This window comes from Papio anubis, chromosome 1 (genome assembly GCF_008728515.1).
Source record: "Papio anubis isolate 15944 chromosome 1, Panubis1.0, whole genome shotgun sequence".
Taxonomy (NCBI): Eukaryota; Metazoa; Chordata; class Mammalia; order Primates; family Cercopithecidae; genus Papio; species Papio anubis.
Genome location: NC_044976.1, coordinates 159,175,558 through 159,203,556, shown reverse-complemented (window position 1 = coordinate 159,203,556; position 27,999 = coordinate 159,175,558). Strand labels below are relative to the sequence as shown.

The 27,999-nt window shown below is 48.4% G+C and overlaps 2 protein-coding genes across 18 annotated transcripts in view; one reads left to right on the top strand and one right to left on the bottom strand.

Annotated features, from left to right (window-relative positions):
- PPP1R12B (protein phosphatase 1 regulatory subunit 12B) overlaps positions 1-7,863 on the top strand; it is a 237,868-nt gene extending 230,005 nt beyond the window's left edge. For 7 of the 13 annotated variants that reach the window (XM_009189875.4, XM_009189870.4, XM_009189893.4 and 4 more), the window contains one exon: positions 43-133. Coding sequence is in view for 5 of the 13 variants with exons in the window: in XM_009189887.4 (XP_009188151.2) it covers positions 43-129 (87 nt within the window). In the remaining 8 variants the exon portion in view is untranslated. Of the gene's footprint in view, positions 1-42 lie in introns of all 13 variants that reach the window. The other 6 variants (XM_009189887.4, XM_009189882.4, XM_003893289.5 and 3 more) reach the window with 1 other exon arrangement.
- Positions 7,864-9,831: 1,968 nt separating this feature from the next.
- SYT2 (synaptotagmin 2) overlaps positions 9,832-27,999 on the bottom strand; it is a 119,708-nt gene continuing 101,540 nt past the window's right edge. For 3 of the 5 annotated variants that reach the window (XM_017950605.2, XM_009189843.4, XM_009189846.3), the window contains exons 2-9: positions 24,807-25,001; positions 23,651-23,817; positions 22,202-22,330; positions 21,582-21,749; positions 21,105-21,272; positions 19,580-19,697; positions 18,455-18,588; positions 9,832-16,194 (exon numbers count right to left, since the gene is read on the bottom strand). In XM_017950605.2, the coding sequence (XP_017806094.2) occupies positions 15,988-16,194; positions 18,455-18,588; positions 19,580-19,697; positions 21,105-21,272; positions 21,582-21,749; positions 22,202-22,330; positions 23,651-23,817; positions 24,807-24,984 (1,269 nt within the window). In that variant the 5' untranslated portion in view covers positions 24,985-25,001 and the 3' untranslated portion in view covers positions 9,832-15,987. The remainder of the gene's footprint in view (positions 16,195-18,454; positions 18,589-19,579; positions 19,698-21,104; positions 21,273-21,581; positions 21,750-22,201; positions 22,331-23,650; positions 23,818-24,806; positions 25,002-27,999) is intronic. The other 2 variants (XM_017950609.2, XM_003893290.5) reach the window with 1 other exon arrangement.

Here is a 27,999-nt window from a genome sequence, read left to right as displayed (position 1 = left end):
CCTGCCAGGCTCTAACTCACCTTTCCCTCTGTCACCCTACAGGTGTTAACAGAACTGAAATCCGACAACCAGAGGCTGAAAGATGAAAATGGTGCCCTCATCAGAGTCATCAGCAAACTGTCCAAATAGGCTAGGCTCCAGATTTATGAGGAAACAAAGGGACAGTATTTGCTGCCCCCACCCCTCTTTTCCAGTCCTTGCCTTCCAACCAAAAGAAATGGATGTTTTGGTGGAAGGACACTTCTTTCTAACACCCTCTTCAGTCACCTCTATACACTTTACATTTTCTCTGCACTTTCAATGCCCTGTTCTTCCAAAACCCCTATCCCAAGTTTTATGACAGTTTTAATTGAAGCATGATTGTGATAATTCGAGCCATCTGGAGAATGCTCTGGGGAGTACACTAGGCTCAGCTGTGGACCCCTCAACTTCCTGCTGCTCAGCTACTTTGTCCACATTGGATTTGGTCCAAACATGTAAGGCTTCTACCCAAATCAGTATCCTTCAGCTTTTTACATTGACCCAGTGTCCTCTGATATAGGTGAGTCTTGTGGTAGCCACTCCAGGATCCTGATTGGGGTGCCAAGAGAAACAGCAGGATGTTGAATTGATCATCAGATGGCCTCCGGAGCTGTTAGCATCCAAGGTGACAGTGACTGCATTGAGGTGCTCTATTCTTCTTCACCTCTCAGGAACTTTTATTTTTTCTATCAACACCCAGTAATCTCCCTAACTAGTTTTAACCTTTATTCCTCCCTCATACCTAGCCCTTTCTTCAAGGCTCAAATGGCCCTGGCTTCATTTATTCCTTTCCTTTCTATCCTTTTATTTTTTTCCCTCCCCCACCCCCTCACTCAATGGTATAAAAGCTAGGACAGAGCACCTGACCTCAGTTGTCTTTGGCCATTGTGGGGAATCATTATTCTGGAGACAAGAAAATCATCACTCTGGTGCCTTGGTGGCAGCACCACTGCCCTGAAAGCTAGACTGTGGCATAAGTGTCAGCTCATTGTTTTCATCTCCCACTTCCCCCTTCAAAGTGATTTTCTTTATAAGAAAATCTGGCTCTGAATACCCCATTTCTGCCTCACTTCCTTGACCTTGTTTTCCTCTCTTCGCTCTGACACCTGCTTCTAATGAGAAATGAAGTCAGTGCAGGGAAGAGTGAGAGGTGGGGAGGGGAGATTGTTGGGAGATGGACTAGGAAGTGGAAGCAGGCTGGAAAGACACATATGGTGAAGGTCAAGTATCTGAGGCCACTTGCAACATTGTGGCAAAGAAGGTGGAAGATAGCAGCCCACTGGACTGTGAGAATAGTGGTGAATTTGATTATTTCCAGTGGTTAGATTTAGCGGAGAGATTTACTTTCTTGGAAATTAATAGGGAAATGGCACTTAATAGAGGTTTAATGGAATGAAGTACTTTCAACCCATTGATGAGAGTCATGGAAGTTTAGAGTGGCAAGGCCCAGAGGTCATTAGGTCCAGCTTTCTATTATTGTGTCACAGGGACCCCTGCTACCACAGTTTTGACCCATAGGCATGGTCAGGTAGCCTCTGGTGGCTATGCATTTATTACTCAAAAGTTGGGCAACTCTAATCGAGAGAGTTTTTCCTGATATCAGCTGAAGTCTGCCTGTGGATTCTCGTTGTAGTCCAGATCTACTATCTGCAACTCTTTAACAGCTCTTCAGATATGTGCAGTGGGTGGTCTCCCCCTCAGTCTTACTTTGAGCTGCTGTTACCCTAGTCCTTTCAGTCATTCCTCATATGGCATGCTTTTCTTACCTGTCACATCTTGGCCATCCTCCTCTAGACAAAACCAGCCTTTAAAATATCATGCCCAGGCCTGGAAAGAATACTCTACACATCCAGTGCAAAATTAAACAATTAGTTCTTGATGATAACCTAGCATTAATACTTACAGTATTTTCCTTTTGTAGGAGCTTTATCCCTTGGTTCACTTGAGTGTGCGAGTCATTAAATCCTCATCATTTTAGGGTTACCAATGATATTCAGTGTTTAGAGTGGTTCATTCCCTTAACATACACTACCTCTGCCTGTTGATTCCTTTCCTGACATGACGTGTAGCTGTCCATGGCCCTCCCTCTGAAACATCACATGCTCTTTAAACTAGAAGCTGTAATTCAAGATCCCAATTCCATAACAGGAGATATGTTTCCTCTGACAAAAACCCCATTTTTAGAGTATATAAAATTCTGTCTTCCATTTCCAACCATTTTTCAAGAGAAGCTGCTACTATCTTGGGACTTTGGATTATCATGGGAGTACTGTAAGTTCGGTTCTCAGGGAATGCTAAATTAGAGTAATAAGTTTTATATCTTTCACTATAAGCATTTCCTTCATTCTGGGAGAGGAAATCAACATAAGGTGTTGACTTATTGATTATCCTGGAACATTTTGAATATTGGGGAAGGAAGATGATACTGCTTTCTCAAGAAAAGAAAATTGGATTATTGGGAATACATCTTGACCCTTTTCCACTCAATAGACAAGGGAGAGGGGTTACAGAGAGTCCCCTCAGATCTGTTTGTGCCTTTCAAAAGCACTGGGGGCAGATTCTCAAAACTCTTAGATTGGTGTTGCACCCCTGCCACTTCACATGGCCCTTTCATGTTAAAGCTGACTTTTCTTGCTAGAAAGTTTTCCTTGTGACAAGAAATTTGCAAGCTTTTCAATCTCAGGAATACCGGATTCTATGGCCAGGAACTCATGAAAGTAAGTGTAAACTGTCCTAGGTAATTTCAGGTACTTTCTCTTACGCATTTAATTTTATTAGATGAACTGATTTCTGGTCTATCTCCAGAAATAAAATACCATTCCTTCACAAGTGTATTGTCTGGAAGCCCCCTGAGGTGGTAGTTATAGGCCTTCTACTAGCCAGCAATTCTCTCTGGATACTGGCATCAGCAGGTCTCCCTTTTCTTGTGCTGCTTGGACAGGTACCTACCACTGGCCTCTTCAGTGGCCACAATCCTCAGTCCTCATCTGCTGGTTTGGACACTCATGAGCACCCCAGGCAGCTCAAGCTGAATAAATAGCTGCAGACTTGGCCAACAACATGTGGCACAAGTTTATCACTTAACTTAGAGTCTTTACATGAAATATCAGAATGGGAAAGAGAATGTTCTTGGCACAACTCTGTTTTCATTAATTTGTTATTTTTCAAAAACCGAGCCACACCTTTGAAAGTAATGATTTGGCCATTCCAGAGATTCTGTGGCTAAAGTTTGTTTTTCCAGGGCTGCTGATCCCTTTCCAGATAGCTCCAGAGTGTGATGACCCCTAGCCCCATCCCAGTCTCTAGCGAAAGGGTTACGCAAATCTCAGGGTGTTGCCACTAAAGAATCTAAAGAATAGACTTGCTTTGGGCTTACTTAGTGCACTAGATTCTCTAGTGGGCCATTCTCATTTGATGTTCACTAGAACCTCCTTGTCTTCCAACTGCAGGATGTGTTTGCTTCTCTTCTGGGTTTTCTGTGGTTTCTGTGCTAGTTCCCACCCCAGGTTTAAGAAGACTTAGATTCATATATTGCTATCTGAGGCCACTAGTGAGATTTCAAGATCACTGTTTTGCAACATTTTACCCATTTCCCTTCCTCAAACCATGTGCTTATTAGATGGTTCCACTCAGGAAGCAAGGAAGCTAAAACTCAACTTAATAGTCTGTGGATCCCATGAAAGTGTGTGTGAACTACTGACCATTTCTCCATTAGAGGCATTTAATTGAGCCAAAGATGATGGAAGAAGAAACTCTCAAAGGCATGTACTTTGTTAGGTGTCTGGATTTTTGGCCCCTTTGCAGCCTCTCCTAGCGACAGACAGACACTGTCTCCTCTCAGAGAAAGGCCAGTGTTTCAGTCCAGGCCACTGGTGAGTGTCAGCACCCTTGAGGTGGGCATGGAATGAGCAGAAGAAGCCTGAAGAAGAGAGAACTATTTAAAGTGTTGCCAGTTATTCAGCTTCCAGGTGGCTTTGCACCTCCAAAGGTGCAAAAAGGAAAAAGAAAGCAGAAAGGATTCAGCCTTTAAGCAAAAAGGAAAGGGAAATTCTACTCTACCGGATGAGCCACTGGTTCCACTGGAGCTTTTCAGTGAAGTAACACTGCAGGAGCCCTGATATCCTTCCCTCAGAGATATCATCAGGGGCCCTCAAACCCCATTGTTTATGCCAGCACTGACCGCACTTTAAGCACACACTTACCAATCAGAGGTGGTGCAATTGGCCTAAATCTAGGCCCAGTTATTATTGCAGATCTTAGTCACCATACTCTGTTGCCCAGGCTGGATTGCAGTGGTGTGATCTCAGCTCACTGCAACCTCCACCTCCCAGGCTCAAGGGATCCTCTCACCTCAGCCTCCCGAGCAGCTAGGACCGCAGGTATGCACCACCATGCCCAGCTAATTTTTGTATTTTTTTTATAGAGATGGGGTTTTGCCATGTTGCCTACACTAGTCTTGAACTGCTGGTCAAGCAATCCACCTAGCTGGGCCTCCCAAAGTGATAGGATTACAGGAGTAAGGCACCATGCCCAACCCACCATACTGATTTTCAAGGCAGGGTCTAACCCCTCATAAGATGTGAGTTCTTCCAACCCAATCAGCAAGGCAGCTTTGAGGACAGAAAAAGGCAACAGAAAAAGATAAGACCCTAGAAGTCAGAACATCTGTATTCCAAGGCTACTACACCTTCTCCTTTTAGTCATGTGACTTTGGGCAGGTCACCCTCCCTGTCTGTAAAATGAGGTTGGACTGGATAATCTTTATGTGCCCTTTCCTTTTGGCTTAAAATTCTGTGATTTATTCATTCTTAGGAAGATCAGAACATTTATTGGGATTTCTGCTTCAAAAATTCTTTCTAATCTCAAAAATCCAAGTCCAAAATTTTTTGTTTTCTTCTGGATTTAAACTGTTTAACATGAGCACATCAAGGTTGACTTCTCATCCTTGTTGGGAAGTGAATTTAATATTGAGGGTAATTGAATGATGTTGCAATGGCTTTCCCTCCTGATGGCTTGGTAAGAATATTAAAGCCTGCAGAGGTGGAAATTGGAGCTCATGGAGAAATGGATAGAAAGCAATTTGTTGCAGGCAGCCTTTGGACAAGTTGTTTTAATAGGAAACAGACCCGCTGCTTCATAGGTTTCCTCAACCACCTTTCCTCAGCTTTCTCAAAATGTGATCTACATTGGCTCTTCACACCCAAATAGCAGACTAATAGTTTTTCTGCTTAGCACCATCTGGTTCATTGTCTTGAACTCTGCCTTACAGCAGCAAGAAAATTTTCCTCGATAAGAACCTCAATCTTTAGTTCCATTGAGCTCCCCCTCTGGATTTTGGACTATCAGAAGTAGGAGGTTCTGATACCATTCAAGATGATCTTTCCTTCAAAGCAGGTCTGAAGAGGAGACTACCAAAGCAGTAAGTGTTTACAAACCCAGAGTCCACACAACCACATTGCATGGAACGGCACTTGGCTTTTGCAAGCCTCCTACAGGACCTGGTGTAATTGGAGTGAAAGGGCAGAGACCCTGGAAGTGGAGGTGGCTGTGTGCTGTGATGGGAAGAAGGAAGAAGGCCCAGGGGCTTTGGACATAGAGCGGGGTGGAAGCTGCAAGTACTGGGAAGGAAGAGAGTTTCACAGAACCAAAGCTTTGGCACACAGAAATGAGTTCTGTCTCACTGGTGACTTCATCCCTCAGGCTCCAGCTCAGCAGAGATTTTAATCAGCTTCCTTAATGGGTATTGACACTGCTCAGGAAGGAGTAGACCCTATCAGGGACAGCTATTGATCTCTTGTGTTCTGATTAGATTGGAAAATAGATCAACTTCAACTTCATTGTAGTCCAGGAACTGTTGGTCACAGCTATTAGAAATGAGGTGATTTCTGAGGCCTAAGAAAAAACACAGAATCTTGACCATCAGCCAGCAGCTGCATGGTAAAAGAAGATGCATTCACTTCTCCTTGGAGAGTTGGGGTTGAGGGCAAACATAGAACCCAGGTTTGGCTTACAACCCAGTGTCCCGGAAGCCCTCCTTCGGGAGAACTGTAAGTAAGAGGTGGGTGTGTCTAAAGACAATACCATTAATGAATGTTTTGGCCTTACCTAAAAAGGTTTAGCAATTTGGGGATAACTCTTGCATCTAGCTTATGTGTGTTCACATGCACATTTGCTAGCCCGGAGCTTTTAAAATGAGGTCTGGCATATACTTGATTACAAATGAGAACTCAGAAACCAATTTTATCCAAGTATATTACTAAATCCTATCTTTTGTTTTTTTCCCCCTCCCTTCTAATCCCCCAAAGGACCTATTTGAGTCGTTCCCCAATTCATCTGCTTATCATTTTGGACTGTGAATCTGCCAGAGTGATATTTTCTGTTATTTCTCCTCCAAATTTTTCCCTGATGTTTCCAATAAAGATTTGCTTGGGTGGCCCCTTAAGGTGACATCAGGATGCTCTTATGTCCTTCCAGGATAAACATACACTTCACTCCTCTCCCTCTCACCTCCCTCCACATTCTTAATTCCTTGCTTTTCTCACTTGGAGCCGAGGGTGCTTTAGAGAGGTGGTTTTCCATGAATCAGCCAAGATTCCCGGAGAAGTTGGATATACCAACTACCACCACCACCACCACTGTCCCCTCTTCCCAGTTTCAAAGCTCCCTGGCTATGCTAATGTCCCCTCAGAGATCAGGTTTGACTTGTAGGCCCATATGACTCCTCCATAGCCTGGCCAAGGAGACCATGAGTAGCCATATCTGGTTTACTCTTTGTCCTGAGACTGTTTATAGCTTAAAACAGAAGTGTGTCTTCCCAGCACAAACCTAATCAGTGTATCAGTGCATCTGGTGGCAACAGCTCAGCCCATTCAAAGAGCAAGGATTCAGGAAAGGCACACTGATGGTGGGGAGCCTCTTAAGAGCCGCTAATGTTCTCCCAAAATCAGAGTTGAGAGTCAGAGTGCCGGTCCCCTGGGCCCACTGTTCCTGAACAAGGGACATGCTAGGGCCAGAAGTAGCTTGACTCTCGCCTAATATCTGTGCCTTTGCCTGTCCTTTCTCCCATTCTACTGAAACCCGGAACCGAGTCCTGCTTGCCTTCTGATGAAGAGAGGCCACATAAAAAGAGTTTGGAGGAAAAAAGACACCAGGAGGCAGGCTGCGGAGTAGGAGAAGGTTCTGAGAGGATGCAGCAATCCAGAATACCTCCTTTTCTAGCCAGCATCCCTTGAACTTTTGAAAGGTTGTGCCTACCACTGGCTGGCACACCAGGCAATGATTTCTTTGCAGAAGGAAGGAAAGAATGTTTCACCTTTGCATCCTTCTTGGTGAAGATACAGCCTATGCTCAGTTGAGTAGTTCACACTCAAGACTTTGGCTTCATGGTTTTCCTTCCTTCTTGTCTTTGCCCTGACTTTGATCAACAGGGGTGAAAAGAATCACCCTGGTGTCTTCATGCCTCTCCCATTTTAGTGGTAGCATTTTGTGTCTTTACTCCACCCTTCACCCTATTTCCACCAAGGTTAACGCACCAGATATAACTTTTTCAGCTGAGTTGTATGGATTAACTTCAGTCCACTGTAAATACACCTGGGATGGGGTGGGGTTGGGGGGTGTTTAGGGAGAAGAAGCCAGACTTGCTTTGTGAACTGAATGTATTTTTATGCAATTTTGAGTGGCCTTTCAACCCTAAGATGAATGGTTTTGTTTTACTGGTTGTTATTATATAGTATTGAGTATTCTGTGTTTCAAAGTTTGGGAATAATAATATTCACATCTATATGATGCCTGTAAACACAACAGTATTTATAAATGAGTAAATAAAACTGTGTTTTAACTTTGTGACTGTCTCCACAGTTCAGAGCATGGGATTTATAGAATCTCACATCTGGGGCAGCCTCTTGTGATTTTACATCCTCTTTACCATTGGTGGGGGCCTTGCCCACCAGCCTGCTACAACTCCTGTCCACATAGAGGCCCCTTCCCCAGGGACAGCCACAGTGAGTCATGGCCGCTGATAAGGGTCTCTGGTAGGATCAAGGAATTTCCTGAATGGAGTCAGGCCAAGGAGAAGCCTAGATTGGAGTTCAAAAGAACCATAAGAAGATATCAAGGTTCCAAGCTTCAAGTAACTAAGAGAGTGGTTAGTTCTTGGAAGACACCAGGTTTAAGTGACAAGGGTGTTGAGGCCATCCAGGTGACTACTAGCACACTGTGGTACCTGGGAAAGCTGAGGTCTAGGTGGTGATTTCCTCGGGCTCATGGAAGTCTCCTGCCACCACCCTTAGTCATCTGCTGTATACATAACAGTCTTCATGAGGTCATTGTTTAAGTCGGGAGATCCAGAACTATTCTGTAGTTCCAAACTACAAATGTAGTTAACTTGGGGGTTATTGAAGGTTAAATCTAGACTCAAAATGAAGGAGCCATGCCCAGAAAGGAGCTGTTCAGGCCCGCTGGCAGGGTTTGTACGTAGGTGGCCAGGTCTGACCCCAGGCAGCCAGGATCTGGGTCTGGTTTCTGCATCCAGCAAGCCCTGCCTCTGGCTTTGCTCAGCCTTGTGTTTCCTGCCAAGCGGAAATCCCTGGTCACTGACTTGGGGAGAGGTCAGGGAGGGAAGATTCTTTTCCCCTGCTGTCACCCAGCTGTTTGCAACCCAAGCAGCAGCAGAACAAACACACTTGATGTCATGGTTGAAGAATTCAGTCCTATCCTGGGGCGCAAAACAGAGGCAAAGAAGCATGACCAATGCAAAGGGTTCCTAGACTGCAAATGTTTCTCTTTCTGACCCCCACTGGTTGTAGTAAGGTCTGCAGAGACAGTATCACCTAGCTGTCACATGGTCCAGCCCTCTTCAAGGGAAAGAAGGCCACAGCCTATTAGCAGAGTAAAAAGCTCACATTCTCAGCCAGGAGACCCTCAGGTGGTCAATCCCAGTCCTGCTGAAAGGCTCATGCCCCTCACCCTACCCAGCCTCAGGGACTGAAGCAGCAAGACAGGATAGATGTTAAAGGATCTGGGCTCATGCTCCCTCAGGTGGGCAGCTCCCATCCCTGGCTTGCCTTCACTGCCCCCATGCTGTTGGACCTGATGGACAAACACACATCTAGCCAATGGTGTTCCTGGAGGACAGGTGCTGGTGTAAACTGAAAACGGTAGCCGCTGGTCTATCCTGAAGGAGATGAGACAGGTGGAAGTGGGAACTGAAGAAGGAGTTTTCCTCTTCCCTGGTCTTTGGGAGCAATGCTGCCCTACTCTCCCTTTCCCTAAAAATTCTGAAACCCTATCCCTGGTCCCTAACACCTTTGCTTTAGAAGTTAAAGACATTTCAAGTTCTTTGCAAAGAGACAATTGAGGACTTTGTAGAAATTCTTACTTTTCAAATTCCCATTTCCCAGGGCCAGCCTCCCTCTTGTCATTGGGGTCAGACTGTGGCTATTCCCTAAGCCCAGCTCTACTGGAAGGGAATTCAAGAATATAGTCCCCACCACCACCCCGCCCAGCTTCCCAGACAATGTTCCCCGGCACCACCATGCTCCCCACAATTCCACAGGCCTGGCATGTGTCCTCAGGAGATGTGTGGGCCCCAGCACCCACGAGAGTGCCAATCTGGTCTTCCCCCAACCCCAAGAGAGAGGGGACCTCAGCCCCTTTTGGTGCTTCCCTGAAGGGAAATTCTGAGTTAGAGGCCAGAGCCTCAGGACCATCTCACCACCCTCACCCACCATACTGACCCTCACAGGCAGCTCCCACACCCTCACCCCCACCTCAGCGCAGCAAAAACAACCAGAGACACCCCCCACCCCCAGGTTTCTTTCAGCTCATTTCTTTAATAAGGAGACGCAGCTCATTACAAAATAACAATTTGACAAGAGATCAGACAAGAACAAGAGTCCACATAAGGGAGATGGAGAGCATTGCCAAGCAGAGGTGGGGAATGGGCCGGGGGCAGGGCTGTACATGTGTCCTTCCTATGGAGACAAAGGCAGGGCTCCTGGTGGGCTGACCTGGGGGAAGCTAGGCTCTGCCAGGCCCTGATTTTGAAGTTTTCAGCCCCAGGGTTTTCAGAAAGCAATAAATCAAGTCCTTAGATGGGCAGAAAGGTCAGCATCTTTGAAGAGGCCCCACTACAGTCCTGATCGCTAAGGCAGGCAGGATGGAGGAACTCCTGGTGCCCCACGCACACTGCTCCCATCACCTCACCAGACAGACACTCTCAACTCCTGCCTCAATTTCTGTCTCTGCTATGGGTGTGGAGAGTGGGAGGGCCCTAGAGAGAGCTGGAGGAAGCAAGACATGTCTTCACTCGTCCAAACACCTGATTCCAGCCTGCTCTGAAATGGTCCCCTCCACCTTCCTCACTCTTTCATGTCCCAGCACAAAAGTCCCTGGGACTTCTGTGTGCTCATGTGTTATGGTTTGTGCAGGGCAAGCCTGCTTCGCCACCTCTGGCCTCATCGAATGTGCCCTGCCTGATTACCCTCCCATTCTCTCCATCCTTCCTCATACTCGTCACAGTTGTCAGGCCTGAGGCATCCTGGACCCTTCCCATGCAGTACTGCCCTCAGGTGCCCATGGGGCCAGGGGCGGCAGGCAGGGGGGCTACCTGTCCATCTCAGTTCAACAGGATGACCTGAGGCCTCGGAAGCCCCCAGGCCCCTCTACTCGCCTCTCTGCTACTTGGTGCAATTGACTGGGGCTTCACTGGGGAGGTGTGAAGGTCAGCGGGCTTAGTCCACACCTGCTCTGCCTGAGCCTCTGAGCCTCCCTCACAGCTGGACCTGCCCACCCCACTCTCAGGGGAGCCCTGGTAGCCCTGAGGTCACCCTGCTATTGGGCTGCTTTCTGTCAGACTGCAGGAGAACACACGAGAAAAGAGCATCAGCCCCTGTATTCACCGGCCTCTCCCTGAGTCCCTCCTCCATCACCACCCACGACCCTCACACCACAGAGGTGAGTAAGCAGGGATGGTTCCGTCATCCCTGACTGAGCCCCTGGCTGAGCCACTGACTGGCTGCTCCTGAAAATCCTGGTTGCCTCCACAGGGACCCCAGGAAAGGTATCCAGAACCATGGAGTCCCACTGCTGCTTGCTCCTCGCCCAGCATAGAGATGGAGCTGAACTGTGAACCCAGGCCGAGGAAGCCAGCTCAGGCAGGGCCATCATGGGCATCGCCTAAGGCCCCACCGGAAGCCCTGGACACCATCCATTCTCATGACACAGGACTGAGGGAGCAGGAGGGGGTGACAACAGGTGAGCCCTTCACAAGTGTTCTGTGGGGAGCCAGTTGGAGGGACACGGGGGCTCCTGGGAGGAGCCAAGGGAGGCCAAGTCTCCAGCAGGAGGCCCCCTTTATGGCTTTTCAGTGAATTCAGACAGTGGGAGGAAGGGGCACACCACACACATACACAGAACACGGAAGCTACTGGGATGCCAGATACCAGGCTGGACACTGCACCGGGCCCCAAGGGTTGGCTCTGCAGACAGATATGCAGCAAACAGGCCTTCAGGGCGACCTCCAGCATCTCCCGAGGCAGGGCTGGACTGGGGCAGGCACCGACTCCCGCCCACTGATGACTCCCATGGGGAGGTTTCCCGATGGGAGAAGGCAGGGGTGGGGCTGGGGGACAAAGACTTTACACAACATAAAATCAAAGGAGCAGCCTCAACCAGTTCTGTAAAATGGGTCTGAGGTTGGGGATCAAGGGGACTCTCAGCATTGCCATGCGGCTATTTACAGAAAGTTATAGACATGCATCTTGATTAAACAAGATTCTGTTCATATGTTTCTAGGTAATTATCTTCTTTTATATATAATTAAATATACATGGATGGGGGCAGATGAGGCTCAAATGGCTTCAGAAGGTTCTTATTTTGTTGTTGCTTAAAAAATAAAGTAATTCATGTGTCTTCAAGTCACAGTGTCCCCTTCTCAATATTGCAGTTCAAAAAACTGGTTAAGTCAAATCCTTGGGGTTCCTGGCCCCCTGGGACCAAAGGGAGAGGGGAAAAGTCATAGGGCAGGGTTCCCAGACACAATGCAGGATGGCCAGTTACATTTGAATTTCAGATAAACAACGAATTATTTTTTAGTATAATATGTCCCAACTATTGCCTAGGACATACTTATACTTAAAAATTGTTTGTTGTTGAACTGAAATTCAAATGTAACTGGGCATCCATATTTTTATTTGGCAACCACAGAATGGGGCTCTGGGCCACCAGGATCTTGGGACTCCTCCTCCCTGCCTGCCACCACCCAGGGCTCTGAGAAAGGGCCCCAAACAGCTTTAAGTGGGAGGGGCAGAGGAAAGGGAAGGGAAGAGGCAGAGCAGAGGATATGAGGGCGGTTCCTGGCTCAATCTCTTTGTACCTTTGAGTGGGAGGGGATGCCCTCAGGAACAGGCATTTTCTCTATGAGGTTGGGTGAGACCCAGGACTCAGATGCCTTATGAATTAACCTAGGACAGTAAGGGAACATGGAAACTGTCACTCCCCAAACCCAGGGAGGTTCATCAACCTCTCTGCTATCACCCGCCCTTACCCCCCCCCACCCCACTGCATGGAGGCAGGTTTATAAGAGAGCTGCTTTTACCCGCAGGAGGGCTGTAGCGACCCCTCTTCTCCCTCTCGCTGAAGCCTTGGGCCAGCAAAATCATCCCATACTGATTCCGCAGAGACACAAGTTATGTATGCTTTCCTAGGAAGAAAGATCAGGATCTGAGACTGTGGCCTAATCCCTGCTGTCTCATCCTCCAGCTGAGGGACTCCAGGAAAGTCACTTCTCATTCATGCCGAGCACCTGCCTACTGTCTGGGATTGCCCCAGCATTCCTTACCCAGCCTTCCCCAGGCCTCAGCTTCCACTTCCAAAGTCCAAAAACCTGTCTGTAGCTCTGACAGAATTAGCATCCCTTCTGGAACAATTATTCAGGGAGGAAGAAGAAAACAAGCTTTCAGACCTTATCCTAGTTTCTGGGTGGGATTAGGCTTGGATTTTCATGGTCTCAGCTTCTCTAAAAATCACCTCTATACTACTTTCCTTTCTCTGGAACAGACTTTGAGATGAAAACTTATAGCCCCAGAGGCGTCCAGAACGCCTTACTAGCCAAACACCCTAACTCTATCCTGCTTAGTGCCTACACCCCAGTACCCTGACATCCCCAGAAATAAACCTGCCCAGTAGTGAGTGTTTGGCATGATGCCCTGTGGTTTCAGCTATGTCAGCCCTTAGGTATGGAAAACACACAAGCAGAAGCATGTTCCCACCAAGCCTATGGACCAAGACAGATGCCATCCGCTAGATGGCACATCAGGACCAGCTGGGACCTGGGGAAGGCACTGCTCCCCACACCCACACTGGCTCCACACTGGTGCCAAGATTCAAAGTCACTCAGCAACCTGTCCCCAGCCCTCAAGGCTGCTCACTAGCAGTAGGCTCAGAGTAATAAAATCCAGCCCTGGTCACCAGGCACATGGACACCCAGACCACCAGAGGTTCCTACCATTGCCTTTCCTCCCTGTCAAGGGAGTGCAAATCTTGGGCTTTGGAAGGGCTGAATGAAGTTCATGAATGGAAAAGAATCCCAGGTGGTAGAAGGTGAATTGGGAAAGGGCAAAGGAGTAAAGGTAGAGGGGATATTGACAAGGGGGTCTCCATGAATAAGTCTGTGGGATATGGGTGAGGAGAATGAGTCTGGGGAGAGACCCTGAGAAAGCACCAAAATCCCACAACTCTGGGGATGGGAGAAGAGTCCAGTGACTTCTGATGTCCATACCAGGAAATCCCACTCTGTGGCCACCCAGATTCTGAAAGCACCCTATTGTCCTACAACTCTCTACCATGACCACACCTTTGGTCCCAAGGACCACAGTTCATAATCCTGATCAGAGTCTTACCTTCCCATCGTTAAGTATACACACACACACACACACACACACACACACACACACACACACTCCCCCCAGTAAAAATATAACTTCCCATGTACCACTAACAAGACAAAGAAGGATCTCCGAGAGACAGGGAGGCTTCCCAGTCTGTTTCTGGTGGGGGTATTCCCTCATTTCCCCCACTCCTTCATCCAAAAAACAAAGCAAAACCAAAAGCCCCTTCCCCCTTTTTAAAATAAAATAAAAAGACACTCTGCAACTTCTTCACGCTGGATCCCCAAAGCCTGATTCCCTCCAACACTGTCCATCTGTCTCGGGTGTCTACAGGAAGCTGAAGTGGCCCAGATGGGGCAGGATAGAAATGCTGCCATTTGTACTGGGAAAGAGAGATACTCAGGCTTCTGGAGAAGCCATGAGTTTTCTGTGGTGAAAAAATGGCAAGGGCCTGAGGGCTTCATGGATGGAAGAGAGAGGCCAAAGGAAGGGAGGCAAGGAAGGATGGCCTCTGGCCACAAGGGGACCTCACTCTGTTGTCCAGGCTGAAGGTTTGGAAGAAGACTCAGTGCAAACCTGACTAACATATATATGGCTTTTATATCAGTGCTGGGGACAGAAGGTGAACAGGGAATGGGACACAACTGAGCATGGGTAGAAACCCCAGAAGGTCTCCTCTGCTACTTATTTGGAATGGATGCCCTTTGTTTCTTAGTATTCATAAAGAGAAGCTCCCTAATGGTAGGACGAGTCCTCCCTATAGGTCTCCCTGGGCCACTCCAGCTACCTATCAGCTCTCCAGCATGGAGGGCAGAAGGCCAAGGGAGCAAGGAGTGGGAGTCTGGGGGGAATTCCAGTGCTCCCCTATATCTCCACCCAGGAAATCTCAGCCATCTGTCCCCCATCCTCTTCTTACCACCCCCTTCTTACCTGGACCTCAGGGGAACTAAGAACATTTAAACTTTCCTTTTAAAGTTCTCTGGCTCTGCACAGATAACGTGTCTTCAGACAGTGTTGCTCCACTTAAAAGAGAAACAGAAGCAAAAGCACAGTGGGGAATAAATGCAAATGAACTGGGCTGCTTATATTCTGGAAAGGGAGAAAGCATCTGTGTTTCCCAGTGGATGGGGTGACGATCCAGGAGTTTAATTTTGGTCTTTCTGGTAATAGGACTTCTGTTTCTTCATAGTTTGATATTTATTGTCAATAAGAGTGAGATTTTGGGACTGAGAGTCCCTGTTAGAGTCTGACCCAACTAGTGAATAGCTCATATCCATGAATGTCCCCGGAACCACACTTCTGGGGAAACCATGACTGGCAGGAGGAAGTCTTTGATGGCATCGTTTGGTCCTAGTTCTGAACACATCCAGTCTTCACATCTTGCTGCCTCCCAAATAGCCACCAAGAAGAGTATGAAAGCCCCGGCATCTGAACAGGATCCTGAGACTTTGCCATAGATGAGAGATCTCCCACTTAGTGGACTTCTTCATGTCAGGGTCCCCAAAGAGCCTTCTTTTCCCACACAACTTTACTGTCCATGGCTCATTCCAGGAATGAAGAGAGATGCTCAAAGACACACACACACCACACACCACACACAACACACACATACACACACACACACACACACACACGCACACACACACACACGCACACACACACGGATCATTAGCCACCGTGATGCCTTCCCTGTCAGGAAGCAGGATGTGCTGCCATTTTGTTGGTCCAAAAGGCTCAAAAAACAGGAAGTGCTGCAAGCTTGCGCCAGTAGAGGACCTCGCTTGGGGTGAGGCAGATGTGAAGCTTTGAAAGAGTCGGGGGAACTGTGACGGCATGCAGCAAGGGCAGCTCCTGGGACCATGAACAGAGCCAGGCTTCTCTTTCACCTCTTAGGGGACTCTCCTCACACAGCCATCAAAGGGAAGTTGGTCTTTAAAAAGAGAAAAACAAGGAAAAACAAGGACACAACCACCAACAAATGAAAGAAAAAAGAAAACCTCTAAGGTTGCATAACTGAGGTATTGATAGCTCTGGATCTTGTCAGTGTCCGTGAAAGGTGTGGGGTCCCAGCCGCTGCTGTCTACTTGTTCTTGCCCAGGAGTGCATCCACCTCCTCCTCAGGCTTCAGCGAGTGCCACTGGGCGATGGGCCTCCGGGGGTTGGCCAACATGTCAGACCAGTGCCGCAGCTCTGTGCCTGTGGCGTTGCTGCCCACGAAGATCTTGCCTATGGCTTCGTTCTTGCCCAGCTTGTCATAGTCCAGCACGGTGACCACTACCTGGACTTTCTGCAAGGAAAACAAAGGAGGGAGGGAGTTGGCAGACAGAGACGTGGGATCCCATGACCAAATTTATCCTCCATCAACCTCTACTCCAAATGATTGGGAAGGAAAGGCCTCCCGAGGCTCCTTGGTTTCATCTGTGCTCCAGTGAAGACTGAATTGACATGGAAGCAGAGGCCACGCCTTTGGCAGCCTTTGTTTCTACCACTGGGCATTTATTGAGGGTGTACTGTGCTCTAGACACTGTTAAGTGCTTGTAGGGGGAGAAGAGGGAAGGAAAAATGAAAAGATGAATTTCACCTCAATGAGATCAGCAGACATGTAACTGAAAACTTACAACATGAAGTGATAAAGGTTATGCTAGAGAGATAGGCACAAGGTACTGTGGAAACTCAGAGGAGGTCACAGTCCTGCTGGGGCCAATCAGAAAAGGCTTCACAGAAGAGGTGACTGGGACATGAAGTCTGAGAATTTCTCTAGGAGGACAAAAGAAGGAAGAGGATTCCAGGAAAACAGATTATCTTGCGTAGAGGCATAGAGACCTGAGAGTACATTTGGCATCTGAGAAATGTTAGATAATCAGTCATTGAGGTACAGGGTGAGAAGCAGTGAGGCAGGAAATGAGGCTGGTAAAGTAGGTTGGGGTCAGCTGAGGAGTTTGCATTTTGTCTTTCAGGCAAGCAGTAGGGGACTCCTGACGACTTTAAGTAAAGGAGTGTTGTGGACATTTGAGAGAGAGAGCCCTGGCATTGAGGTGGAAGATTCACTCAAGGAGGAGTGGGCCTGATGGCAGGGAAGAGACCCGTTGGAGGATGCTGGAGGGTCTGGGAGGATGGATCCCAAATACCTGAACCAAGGCAGGCACAATGGGGATGGGAAGTCAAAACCAGGTTGGAGGGGTATTTAGAGAGACAATCAAGAGGACTTGATGATCAGCTGGATTTGCTGAATGGTTGATACCTTTTTCTCCTGTGACTCCAGCCAATTCAGATTCATCCTTCAGGACCAAGCTTTCTCTGGGAAGCCTCACTACAGTCCTCCACTTCATGGACATTGAAGCTGTCGTCTCACTGTGCTTTACTAGACTGTTTACTGGTGCCCTCCTGCTGTGAGGTCCTTGACAGCAAGGACCGTGTCGATTACACACTTATTTCCTCATCCCCTAGCAAGTGCCTAGCACTTAGGAAATGCTCAGTAAAGTATGTTGGATAAATGAGAAAGGAAAAAGGAAACAGTCAGTCTAAGGTGATGTCCAGGTTTCTGACTTGGGCCACTGGGTAGATGATGGACTGTGGGGTCATTCATTGAAAACAGAATTCAGATGAAACAGGCTTGGCTGGGAAGAGGTAGGGAGAAGAACATTACATTGGTTTTAGAAATGTTGAATTTGAGATGCCTGGGTCAGGATGCTCTAGATGTAAAATTCTCTGCAATGAGGACTTCTCTTGGATTAACGTTATCACTGAGCTGCCCAATGTTCCCTTGAAGTATTCCATCAATAACATCATACACATCTCCATAGATGACAGTACCAACTCTGAAGATTCTCTTGCACCCTTGCCCCCAGCCCTCCTGTGGGGAGGAGAGGGGGTGGGATCAGTTCACTACAAAGAAGGAGAGACCAAGACTCCATGATAATCGACCACTCTGCAAGCCCCCAGCTGAGCCTGACTCCCCGCCCAAATGGGTGGGTCGGCCTCTTGTCCTACCATATCCAGATCCCACTCATACCCGGAAATGGTAAAAACCAGACCTCATCTCCAATATTTACAGAGCTTGCTGGTGAGAAGGAAGGAAGAGTGGAGAAGGCTGGAAGGGTGGCGGGAAAGAGGAGAGGAAGCAAATCAGAGGAGTAGATGGAAAGGACCTAGAGAGCAGTAGAAGTGGGGCAGGGATGACCAAGACAGGATGTGGCTGGAGAGGATGGAGGTGGCAGCAGCCAGTCCCACCCTCTCAGCCAGCTCCCAACACCTCTGGCACCTTTGCTACACCCCCATACACCTGTGCACATGACCATGGTCCTGCAAGTCCTAAAGGAATGATTTGCAGAATTTTTTGAATTAGTTCATGTTTATCTCATCAGAAAAGGGGGATCCCTGAAGCACTTGGGAAGGAGATCCCACCTAGGCACCATTAGACCTCGAGCCTTCCCCCACCAAGAAAGGCTATTCCGTGGTCTCTGGATGAGTTCCCGCTCTTCAACCTCCCCATACATATTTGCCTCCCCAAACCCTGCTCCATGCCTAGGACCCCAGGGCTCCAGCACCTGAATCTGCTCGAAGGGGATCTCAAAGCTGAAGGACTCGTTGAAGTATGGGTTCAGGGTCTTCTTCTTCACGGTTGTCTTCTTCTTCTTGAGCCGCTTGCCATTCTGCATCAGGTGGATCTTCACATAGGGGTCTGCGGAGGGAGAATCCCAACCCCAGAGAGGTTCCCCTTAGCCCCCGGCCCTTCTGCCAAATGTACCAAGGCCTGCCCAGAGCATCGGTCAAGATGGGGTCTTCATTCTGCTGAGACCAGGCCCTCAGAAAGCCCCAAGTCACGCCATCCAGTTCAAAGGTGGCAAAAGACTTCACCTCAAGGACCAACTCTGACCAGTTGGTTGTGGCTTCCTGAAGCATTGGGTGGGGGGCATTTCTGAATCTAAGGCCTTGTGAGAAAGGGTATGGGGATTCATCTGTGATCCTGTGCTGGGGAGGGGGTGGGGAGTGCTAAAGTCAGGACACACATCTGCTGGGTCATGATCCCAGTCCAATCCTCCTAATCTTGCAGACGAGAAACTGAGGCCAAAGAACAGAAATGACCTGTCCTAGGTCACACAGCAGGTCAGTGACAGAGCCAGAGCTGGCATTGAAACATGCTGGTTGGAGCCCATGCCCAGGGCTGATTCTCTGGGAAGGCGGCTGAAGCAGCAGGCTTCATTCTCCAGAGCCCTGTGCCATGGCCAGCCCCATTCACTGCCAGGTAAATGTGACATTCAGAGCATCTTCCACCCCTTTCCCTCACCCTCCCCTTTCCAGGGCAGAGCCAGCAGAGCCTACAGCCTCTTCTGGAAACATGTCCCGATTGTGGTATCACGTTTTAGGCGAAGCCCTGCCCATTTCCCTGGGAGAAGTAAAATCCTAAGTCACGAACTTATCTGGGGATGAAATTTCTCTGATCCTTTTCTCTGTAGCCCACAGTGCAAGGCCAGAGAGCACTGGGAAGGCAGTTCTGACAGGGACAAGGGGCCCTTGGAGAAAAGGAGGGGCTGGGAAGCCAAGGCTCCACCGCTCCTTGAGGAGACATCTCAGTCCCAGGGCAGCAAAGTGTTCCTGTTCACTGGAGTGTGCAAACTCTGTTAACTGGCTCGCTGGTGCCACCCAATGGCAGCCAGAAGCTCTCCACATACCTGAAAGGCCGCCCACGTCCATCTTCTTGAGGTTCTTGGCCTCCAGGATGCAGACAGTGAGCTTCCCAGCCGTGGGCACATAGCGCAGGGAGGTACAGATGTCGCCCAGCTTCTCTGGCTATCCGGGGGAAAAGCAGGACTTGGGTCATCTCAGCCATCCTAGTGCCTCTCTCATGGCTGGCCTCTTTCTTGCCAAAATTAGCAAGGCAGTGACGTGTCCCTGCCTCCCTCATCACCAGTCCCCATATATGTGATGGCCGAGAAGGTCTTCCAGCATCTGATCTTGGGGCCCGCATCTGATCTTGGGGCCCCCTGATGCAGTGCAACAAAGTCCCTGAAAGTGACAGGTTGGGACCTCAGGAGCCATGGGCTGAGGATGAGGGGGGTAGAGGACAGCTGTGGATCCCTGGGTGGATCTGAGATCTGGGAGGTTGGCAGTATATTTGGGCTCCTACCCCAGGCTCTGGTAAGGTGGAAAGGGGTGCGAGAAGCCCAGGGGTTAGCCACATGTCCACCTCCAAGGGCCCTGAGGGACTGAATGTCTCAGAAGCCTTCTTTCCCTGAACACTCCCACCCACCAAGGTCTCTCCTTGTGGACCATTCCACTTGTAGTATGATTTGTGGTTTTCAGAGCAATTTGCATCCCTTCTTTTGTTACTATCACTGCAACTCTTTCATGTAAACAAGACAAGAATTCTTCGTAACCAATGAGAAACTGAGGTTCCCAGAGGCCATGGTTTGCTCAAAGTCACACAACAATTTAGCACTGCAGGCAGGCCAAGGACCCAGGGCTCCTAATTCCTAAGGCCAACACCACACTGCAGAGTCAAAGCTGCTCAAAGTCAAAGCCACCCAGGGCAAGACTGATCACATCACACAGGTCCTGGTTCAGGTGTGCTGGACTTCCTCCCAGGCACAGGGGACAAAAAGGACAAAAGGATGTCTTAAGCTTCTCTACTCAGCCCTCCATCACTGCCTAGAGTGTGCTGGGTAGCAGGGCCCTGGCCAAAACAAATGATTGATGCCCAGAAGGAGGAATAGTTAAAATGGAGTTTTAGGTATATAGCAATTGCTCAGCAAATATTTACTGAGTGAATGGATGCTGTAGCAGTTCTGGGAGGACAAGTCCCTCTGCTGAGTATCCTTTAGAACAAACATGAGTTTCCTTATGGGTAAACTGAGGCACAGAGGCATGAATCACAGGCCTTAGGTAATAGCAGAAGCTTAGGAGTAACAATAATAATGGCGTTTGTATTTATTTGAGTACCTACCAAATACCAGTCACTGCGCTAGGCACTTTATGCAGGTAGTGAATCCTCATCTGTAAAAAAAGACTAAAGGAGGGAACCCGAGTCCAAACAGTGTAAGCAACTTGCCCAGGTTCATACAGCCAGGCAGTGTGGAGCTGGGATTCTAACCCAGGTCGCCTGCCTCCAAAGCCCATCCTATTTCCATCATGCCAAGAGGTGGAAGCCCACTTGTACATTCGTGTTTTTGCCTGACCTGGCCTCATCTCTGCTCTTACCTCCTCCTTTTCCCCGCCTTGCAGGTCTCTCCACTCCTCAATGGGCTGGCCAAGGTCCACTGTGTTCATAGGCACCTTTACCTCTCCAATGATGTCATGTTTGGAGAAGCGGTCAAAGTCATAGATGGCCATCACCAGAGTTTTGCCCCCGAGCTCCTGGTATGGCACCTGCAGGGCACAAGCAGAATCAGAGGGGGCCGGAGCGATTCACGCACCTCCAGGGGTGCTATGGGCAGAGGCCTCTATTCCAGCCCACAGGGTCCCAGTTAGTGTGTGAAGACAGGGCTTTTGGGGAGCAGAGTGTGAGGGTGGGGTGGGAGGGATCCCCATCCTCCAAAGAGGCCAGGGGGGCCCTGCAGTCCAGGCTGCCATTGTTCCAGTCTGAGCAATGGCTAAAGACCAAGGAAAGGTCTGTAGAACTCAGCGGAGAATTGGGATCAGGGAGGGAGCTGGAGTCACCCTTCCAGCCCTCAGCACCTTGAAGGTGAAGGTTTCATTGAAGGCAGGGTTCAGTGTCTTCCGATGGACTTTGGTCTCATATTTCTTCTTCTTGTCAGGAAGGAGGAAGACTTTGACATAAGGGTCTGAGGTGCCTCCCATGTCCAGGGCAGGCAGTTCAGCAGCCTGCAGAACGCCCACAGTAAGCTGTGGAGAGAGAGGGGAGAAGGGGCCTGAGTCTCAGGACAGTTCCAATACCACAACTGGCCCCAGACCCAGTTCCCACCAATTCCTTCCCAAAGGAGGCAGTTGGGGCAGGGGAATGAGGGGAGGCTGGTGCTAGAGAGGAAAATTGGTCTCCATTTCCACCCCAAGGAATTTGGAATGGCATTTAGGGAACCTGAAGTTGAAAGAGAAATTGCTTTGCCCAAGGTTGGTGGGCAGGTTAATAGCATAATCAACTTGGAACCTTCCGCAAAGCAGGCTGGTGGCCAAGCCAGCATCAACGTCCAGAGCTGTAGGCCCTGCCGTTTCCAGCCTGCCTCATTCTAAGGGAAGAGCAGCGCCCACACATCTCCGAGGGAGCTGTTTCTATCCCCCTTCCACCCAACTCCCAGGTCTCTCCCCATTCCCCACTCTGCCCCCACAGCCCTGCATACCTGATTAGCCTGAAAATCATAGTCCAGGGAAAACTGCAGTTTGCCCAGGTTCTCTGGCTCTTTCTCCTCCTCCCCTTCACCTTCCCCCTCAGTCAGGCCTGTCTCTGCATCGTCGTCATCCTGTGGGAGCTGGGGGAGAGAGGGAACAAGTTCAAAGGGGAGGACAGAGGAGCCTGGCTTGGCGCAGGGTGATGGGAAACCAGCCCCTCTGTGGTAGACCCTGACTCAGAGCTGTGTGTGGTGGGGGTAAAAGAGGGAATGTGGCCCTGCCATGGGACCCTCCTTCATGGCCCATCAGAACCCCTAGGCAGCTCCTCTACCCCCAGCCCTGTGTTTGAGACATGACTGGTTTGGGCACCACTCTCCTGCCTCTGAGGCACAGTGCGCCATGGGACCAGGCCCCGTGCCAAGTGCTTCATAGCTTCTGGAGGCTGGGGTGGGGGTGGGATTTGCTTCCCTTGTAAGCCCTCTCCCAAACACTTTCCCCAGCTCAGGCCCCACGTATCCTGGGCAAGACATACCAGAAGTACGGTCCAGGCAGACAGGAGCAGAGTGAGCCCACAGACGTGGAGAGAGAAAGAAGAAAGTGATATAAGAGAAAATCCTGCAGCTCAAACCAGCCCCTAAAGTCACCACAGCCACTCATCAAGACCAGGAAGGGCTACACCCAAGTCATCCTGGAACCCCTCCCAACACACACTCACACACACTGCAGGTTCCTTTTGGGCCCACATACACACACATACCTGCATGTGCACAGACATATACACACACACGTGCACTCAAAGGCCATTTAGATCCCTGGCTTCTGAGATCAAGCCCTTCCCTCCATCCTCCATATGGATTCCTTGAGCAAAAGATTCCTCCTAGTCACCCCCAAACAAACATGGGGGAAAGGGAAGCACGCAGGGGCCTCTGCAAACTTAAAACAAGAAAAGGAGCTTTCTAGGCTGACCAACACCAAAAGACAGGGGAAAATAAATTAAATTATGATATGATTAATGATGGATTCTACTTGGCTCTGTCTTGGTGCCTCAGGGCCACTCTTCTGCCTCATTTGATTCCTGCCCCATGCCCAGTTAGATGCCTCCCATGAGATACTGTCCTTCAGTCTCTCTGGCAGGAAAACACAGGGTTACCCAATGGTGTCTTGCTGGTGGGGGGGTGTCTCTTTCCAACATTTTGTCCTAGTAGCCTCACTGGGGGGTCAATATATTGTTCTTCACTGTCTTTCCAGGGATGAGTTCGTGCTAACACAGGAATAAGGCCCCCCCTCCCAGGGACCTCTAGGTAGATGGTGTTATACTAGAGATGTAACTGAGAAAGCCAAGTTTTAAGGAGGGGAGGAGGTTTGGTTGTGGAAGCCCAGGAGCTTTTGCTTACCCTTTCAGCATCAGGAAAGCCTGGGCTGAGCCCCTTCCAGTCCCCCTCACAACCAATGTGCCCTACCTGACCCCCTTTCATGTCCTTCATGTTCATGGCATTCTTCATGCCTTTGCCCTTTTCCTTTTTGTTCTTCTTCTTCTTGCAGCAGCACTTCTTGCAGATGCAGAAGCAGCAGGTGAGAAGCAGGAGCCCAGCAACCACAGCAATGGCGATCAGTGCCCAGGGTGGTACTGCCCACACAGAGAAGATCCCGGGGTCAGCAGTGCCATGTCTTGCAGCCCCTGACCCCATAGCATTGGCAAAAATGGGTGAGGAATATGACTGCCCTCCCACAATGCCCACACCCCATATTTTAAAAGCCACACACCCATGAGTGATTTGTATGTAAGTTGCATATACTTTGCATGCCTTTTCATTAATGCCTTGCTTTTTTATTTATTTATTTTTATTTATTTGTTGATTTTGCCTACTGCCCTTGTTGGCATAGCCTGCTAGCTGAGAGGTAGCAACTAGGTGCATGCATGGAAGAATATCAGTTTAGCTCTATTGAGTTTTACTAGTGTGATCTATGGATTACTGGCTCACACTGGAGAGGATGGGATGATGCTTATCAGTCCCTTGGCCTCCACCCCTTGTGCCAAGTCTTGAGAGGGCTGATGCATAGCCGGATAGGCAGGCCAAGCTCCGTAAGATTGAGTCTGGACCTAGACCACTGCTGGGCTTTGCAAAACCCAACTGTTTGGGGATAGGTCCTGAGCTGCTCTCCGTGGTTCTGAAGCACCATCTCCCACCAGTGTGGCTGCTCTCCCTTAATCTGCATCTCTGGTGTCTCCTGTGCAGCCTCTGCCAGAAATTCAAAAGCAGCGAGGGCTTTTATTTTCTATCTTCCAACATAAATTTCAAAGTATTATTGGCAAACTTGCATAGTGACTTCTGTTTCATAATTTTTCATCGCCTTTTGGTTTCATCTTTGGACAGTTTTATAAGAACTTTTCTTCCCCTGAGAAGTTGAAGGGCATAAACCCCCTTGTTTGCCACATTAATGGCAGACCCTACTTCCCCCTCCCTGATTCCTGCAAGGGCTCTCCAAAAACCCAGCCTGAAATCTAAGCATTAGGAAAGAGCCCAGTCAATCACATCCCAGTGGTATCCCCAACCCTTCTTCACCTCTCCCAGACTCTAGCCTTGCCCCACCCTCTCAGCCACCAGGGACACTCACAGGGAATCTTGTTGATCTCATTGAAGAACTTTTCCTTCAGTTTGGCAAACATGTCCTCCTGGCTCTCCCCAGGACCCCCAGTCTCAGTGGAGTTTTCCACGGGTCCAATGGGCATTGTGGCAGTGGTGGTGGCAGGAGCCACAATAGGCTCCTGGTTCCTCTTGAAAATGTTCCTCATGGTGGCAGAGGGAACAGCTGGGGACGAGAGGGGAAGAGGGCAGGGTGAGCATCCCAGAGGTCGTCTTCCCCTCAGAAAGCCCTGCCCAAAGGACCAGGAGAAGCTCTTTATAGATCAAAGATATTTTGTACAATATTAACAACTCTAGTAAACCAATAATAATAGACATCATCCAATTAGTACATGGTCAGTCTGGGCACCATAGCAAGACCCTGTCTTTAGAAATTTTTTTGTTTGTTTTTTTTGAGACAGAGTCTCGCTCTGTCGCCCAGGCTGGAGTGCAGTGGCCGGATCTCGGCTCACTACAAGCTCCGCCTCCTGGGTTTACACAATTCTCCTGCCTCAGCCTCCTGAGTAGCTGGGACTACAGGCGCCCACCACCTCGCCCGGCTAGATTTTTTTGTACTTTTTAGTAGAGACGGGGTTTCACTGTGTTAGCCAGGATGGTCTCGATCTCCTGACCTCGTGATCCACCCATCTCGGCCTCCCAAAGTGCTGGGATTACAGGCTTGAGCCACCATGCCCGGCCAGAAATTTTTTTTTTCTTAAATTAGGCATGGTGGAGGCTGAAGTGACAGAGGATCACTTGAGTCCAGGAGTTTCAGGTTACATGAGCTATGGGTGACTAAGTAAGGTTCTGTCTCTTAAAAAAAAGTTAGTAAGTACATATATGTGTCAGGCACTATGCAAAGCAGTTTCTGTGCATTATTCATCTAATCCAAAAAATACCCTAGTGGTTTTTATTGTTTCCATTTAACAGATGGGGAAACAGGTTCAGAGAGGTTAGACGGTTTTTCCAAGGTCACTTAGCTGTCAGTTCTGAAACTGAGATTTGAACTGGTCTGCCCAACTCCAGAGCCTGTATAGCTAAATCACTCTCCTATATCTCATTTAAATCTAACCCTCTAGGAAGGAGATAAGGTTTTACACTGAGGACTCCTCTTTCAACCTCTCTCCTTGACTTCCAAGGATTTCCAGATACTGCTCTGCCTAGATTCTCTGCCCAGCTCCATGACGCTTGAACTCTCCTCATCCCTGACTCCAATTCCTCCCCCTGCCCTCCGAGACTCCTCAGCCCTCTGTGGTTTCTTCACTGGCTCCCTCAGTGCTCACTCAGGGTTTGTTTTGACCTCTCCTGTAGGAAGACCCACATCTCCATCTCTAGCCCTTCCTCCCCGGTCTACTCTGTAGCCCCTACTCCAGGTTCATCTCTAGCCCTGCCCCACATGCAGATGCACATTAGCTTTCCCGCATCAAAGATGTAATGTTTATTAATAACAGAACCCAGACCTACTGTAGACAATTTGGGGAGAGAGAGAAATCCCCCCCATAATTCTACCTTCCAAATCAACTAGCATTTGGGGCATTCTATGCTGGCATTTTTTCTGAATATGTTTTACATGTTGAGACCATACTATATATAGTTTTTTTGGAAGATTTTTTACATAAAATTTCATAAGCCTTTTCCTGTATTGTTTTTTATTATTAAATAGTTACATAATATCCTACTACATGGTAACACCATAATTTGCTTAGCCATTCCACTATTAGATTAGGCAGTTTTCAACCTTTTGCTAGTAAAACACTGAGCATAAATGTTGGTCTTCATTTAAGGCAATGTTCTTACAAGCTTCCAAACTCTACCCCCCACAATTCTGTCCTCTCCTCCAAGCTCGGGGCTACGCACTCATTTCTCAACTGAAAGTCCCATGAGGGCAGATCCTGTGTTGGCAACAGCACCCCTCGTGCCAAGCACACAGTGGGCACTCGGGGGATATTTGTTGACTGAGCTCCTCTGAAAGAACATAGCAGCATACACCCACAGGTATTCCAGGATGCAAGAATAAACAGCACAACTCCCTGAAGCATCCGTTTTACTGAATGGCAATTTACAGTATTTTAAAATTAAAACAAGCTGGAAATACAGAGTAGGATGCATACAGCACAAGAATTTAAAGAAAAAATGTGAGACTTTTCTCATTGCATGTAAGGGATGAGTTAACTCTCCTCTGGACTCAGGGTTCTTCTGAAGGAACGTTTTAGGAGCTCTTAAGTTCTGTCCCTTCCTTTAAAAACCTGCTGAGGTCCCCTCCCCAGCCCTAGAGACTGCTCCAGCCGTAAGTACTTCTAGTGACCTGCACATTGATGCAATGTAGGTTCATTCACCAAGCATTTATTAAACTCTTACTACATGCCATGTTGAAATAGCCTTGACCCCAAAACTGGTCTTGAAGTGAAAAACCAAGGTCCACTGGACACTTCACCTCTGGGGGCAAAGAGATGGGTCTGGTTTGGCAGGAACTGCAAGTAGCCACACCAGGGGATCAAGATCTGTGTCCAGAGCCTTCCGCCGTGTCCATCTCCCCTCACTTCTACCACACTGTGAAGGCCTCTGTGGCCTTTTAAAAAAAAAAAAAAAAAAAAAAACAGCTTTATTGAGATGTAATTCATATATCTTATAAGTCACCCATTAAAGTATACAGTTCAGTGCATTTTATTGTATTCACAGAATGGTGGAACAATTAGCACAATCTAAGTTAAAACATTTTCGCCACCTCAAAAAGACACCCAGTCCCATTAGCAGTCACTCTCCATTCCCATCCTCTTCCCAGCTCCAGCAACCACTAATCTACTTTCTGACTCTATAGATTTGTCTATCCTAAACATTTCCTATCGATGGAATGATAAAATATGTGGTCTTTGTGACTGGCTTCTTTCATTTAGTATGATGTTTTCAAGGTTCATCCATGTTGTAGTATCAGTATCTCATTCCCTTTTTATTGCCACATAATATTCCATTGTGTAGGTAGGACACTTTGACTCTTTAATTGTTTATTTTTTTTTTTGACAGGGTCTCACTCTGTCACCCAGGCTGGAGTGCAGTGGTGCAACCATGGCTTACTATAGCCTTCACCTGCAGGGCTCAAGTGATCCTCCCACCTCAGCTTCCTGAGTAGCTGGAACTCAGGTACATGCCATCACACCAGGCTAATTTTTGAATTTTTTGTAGATATG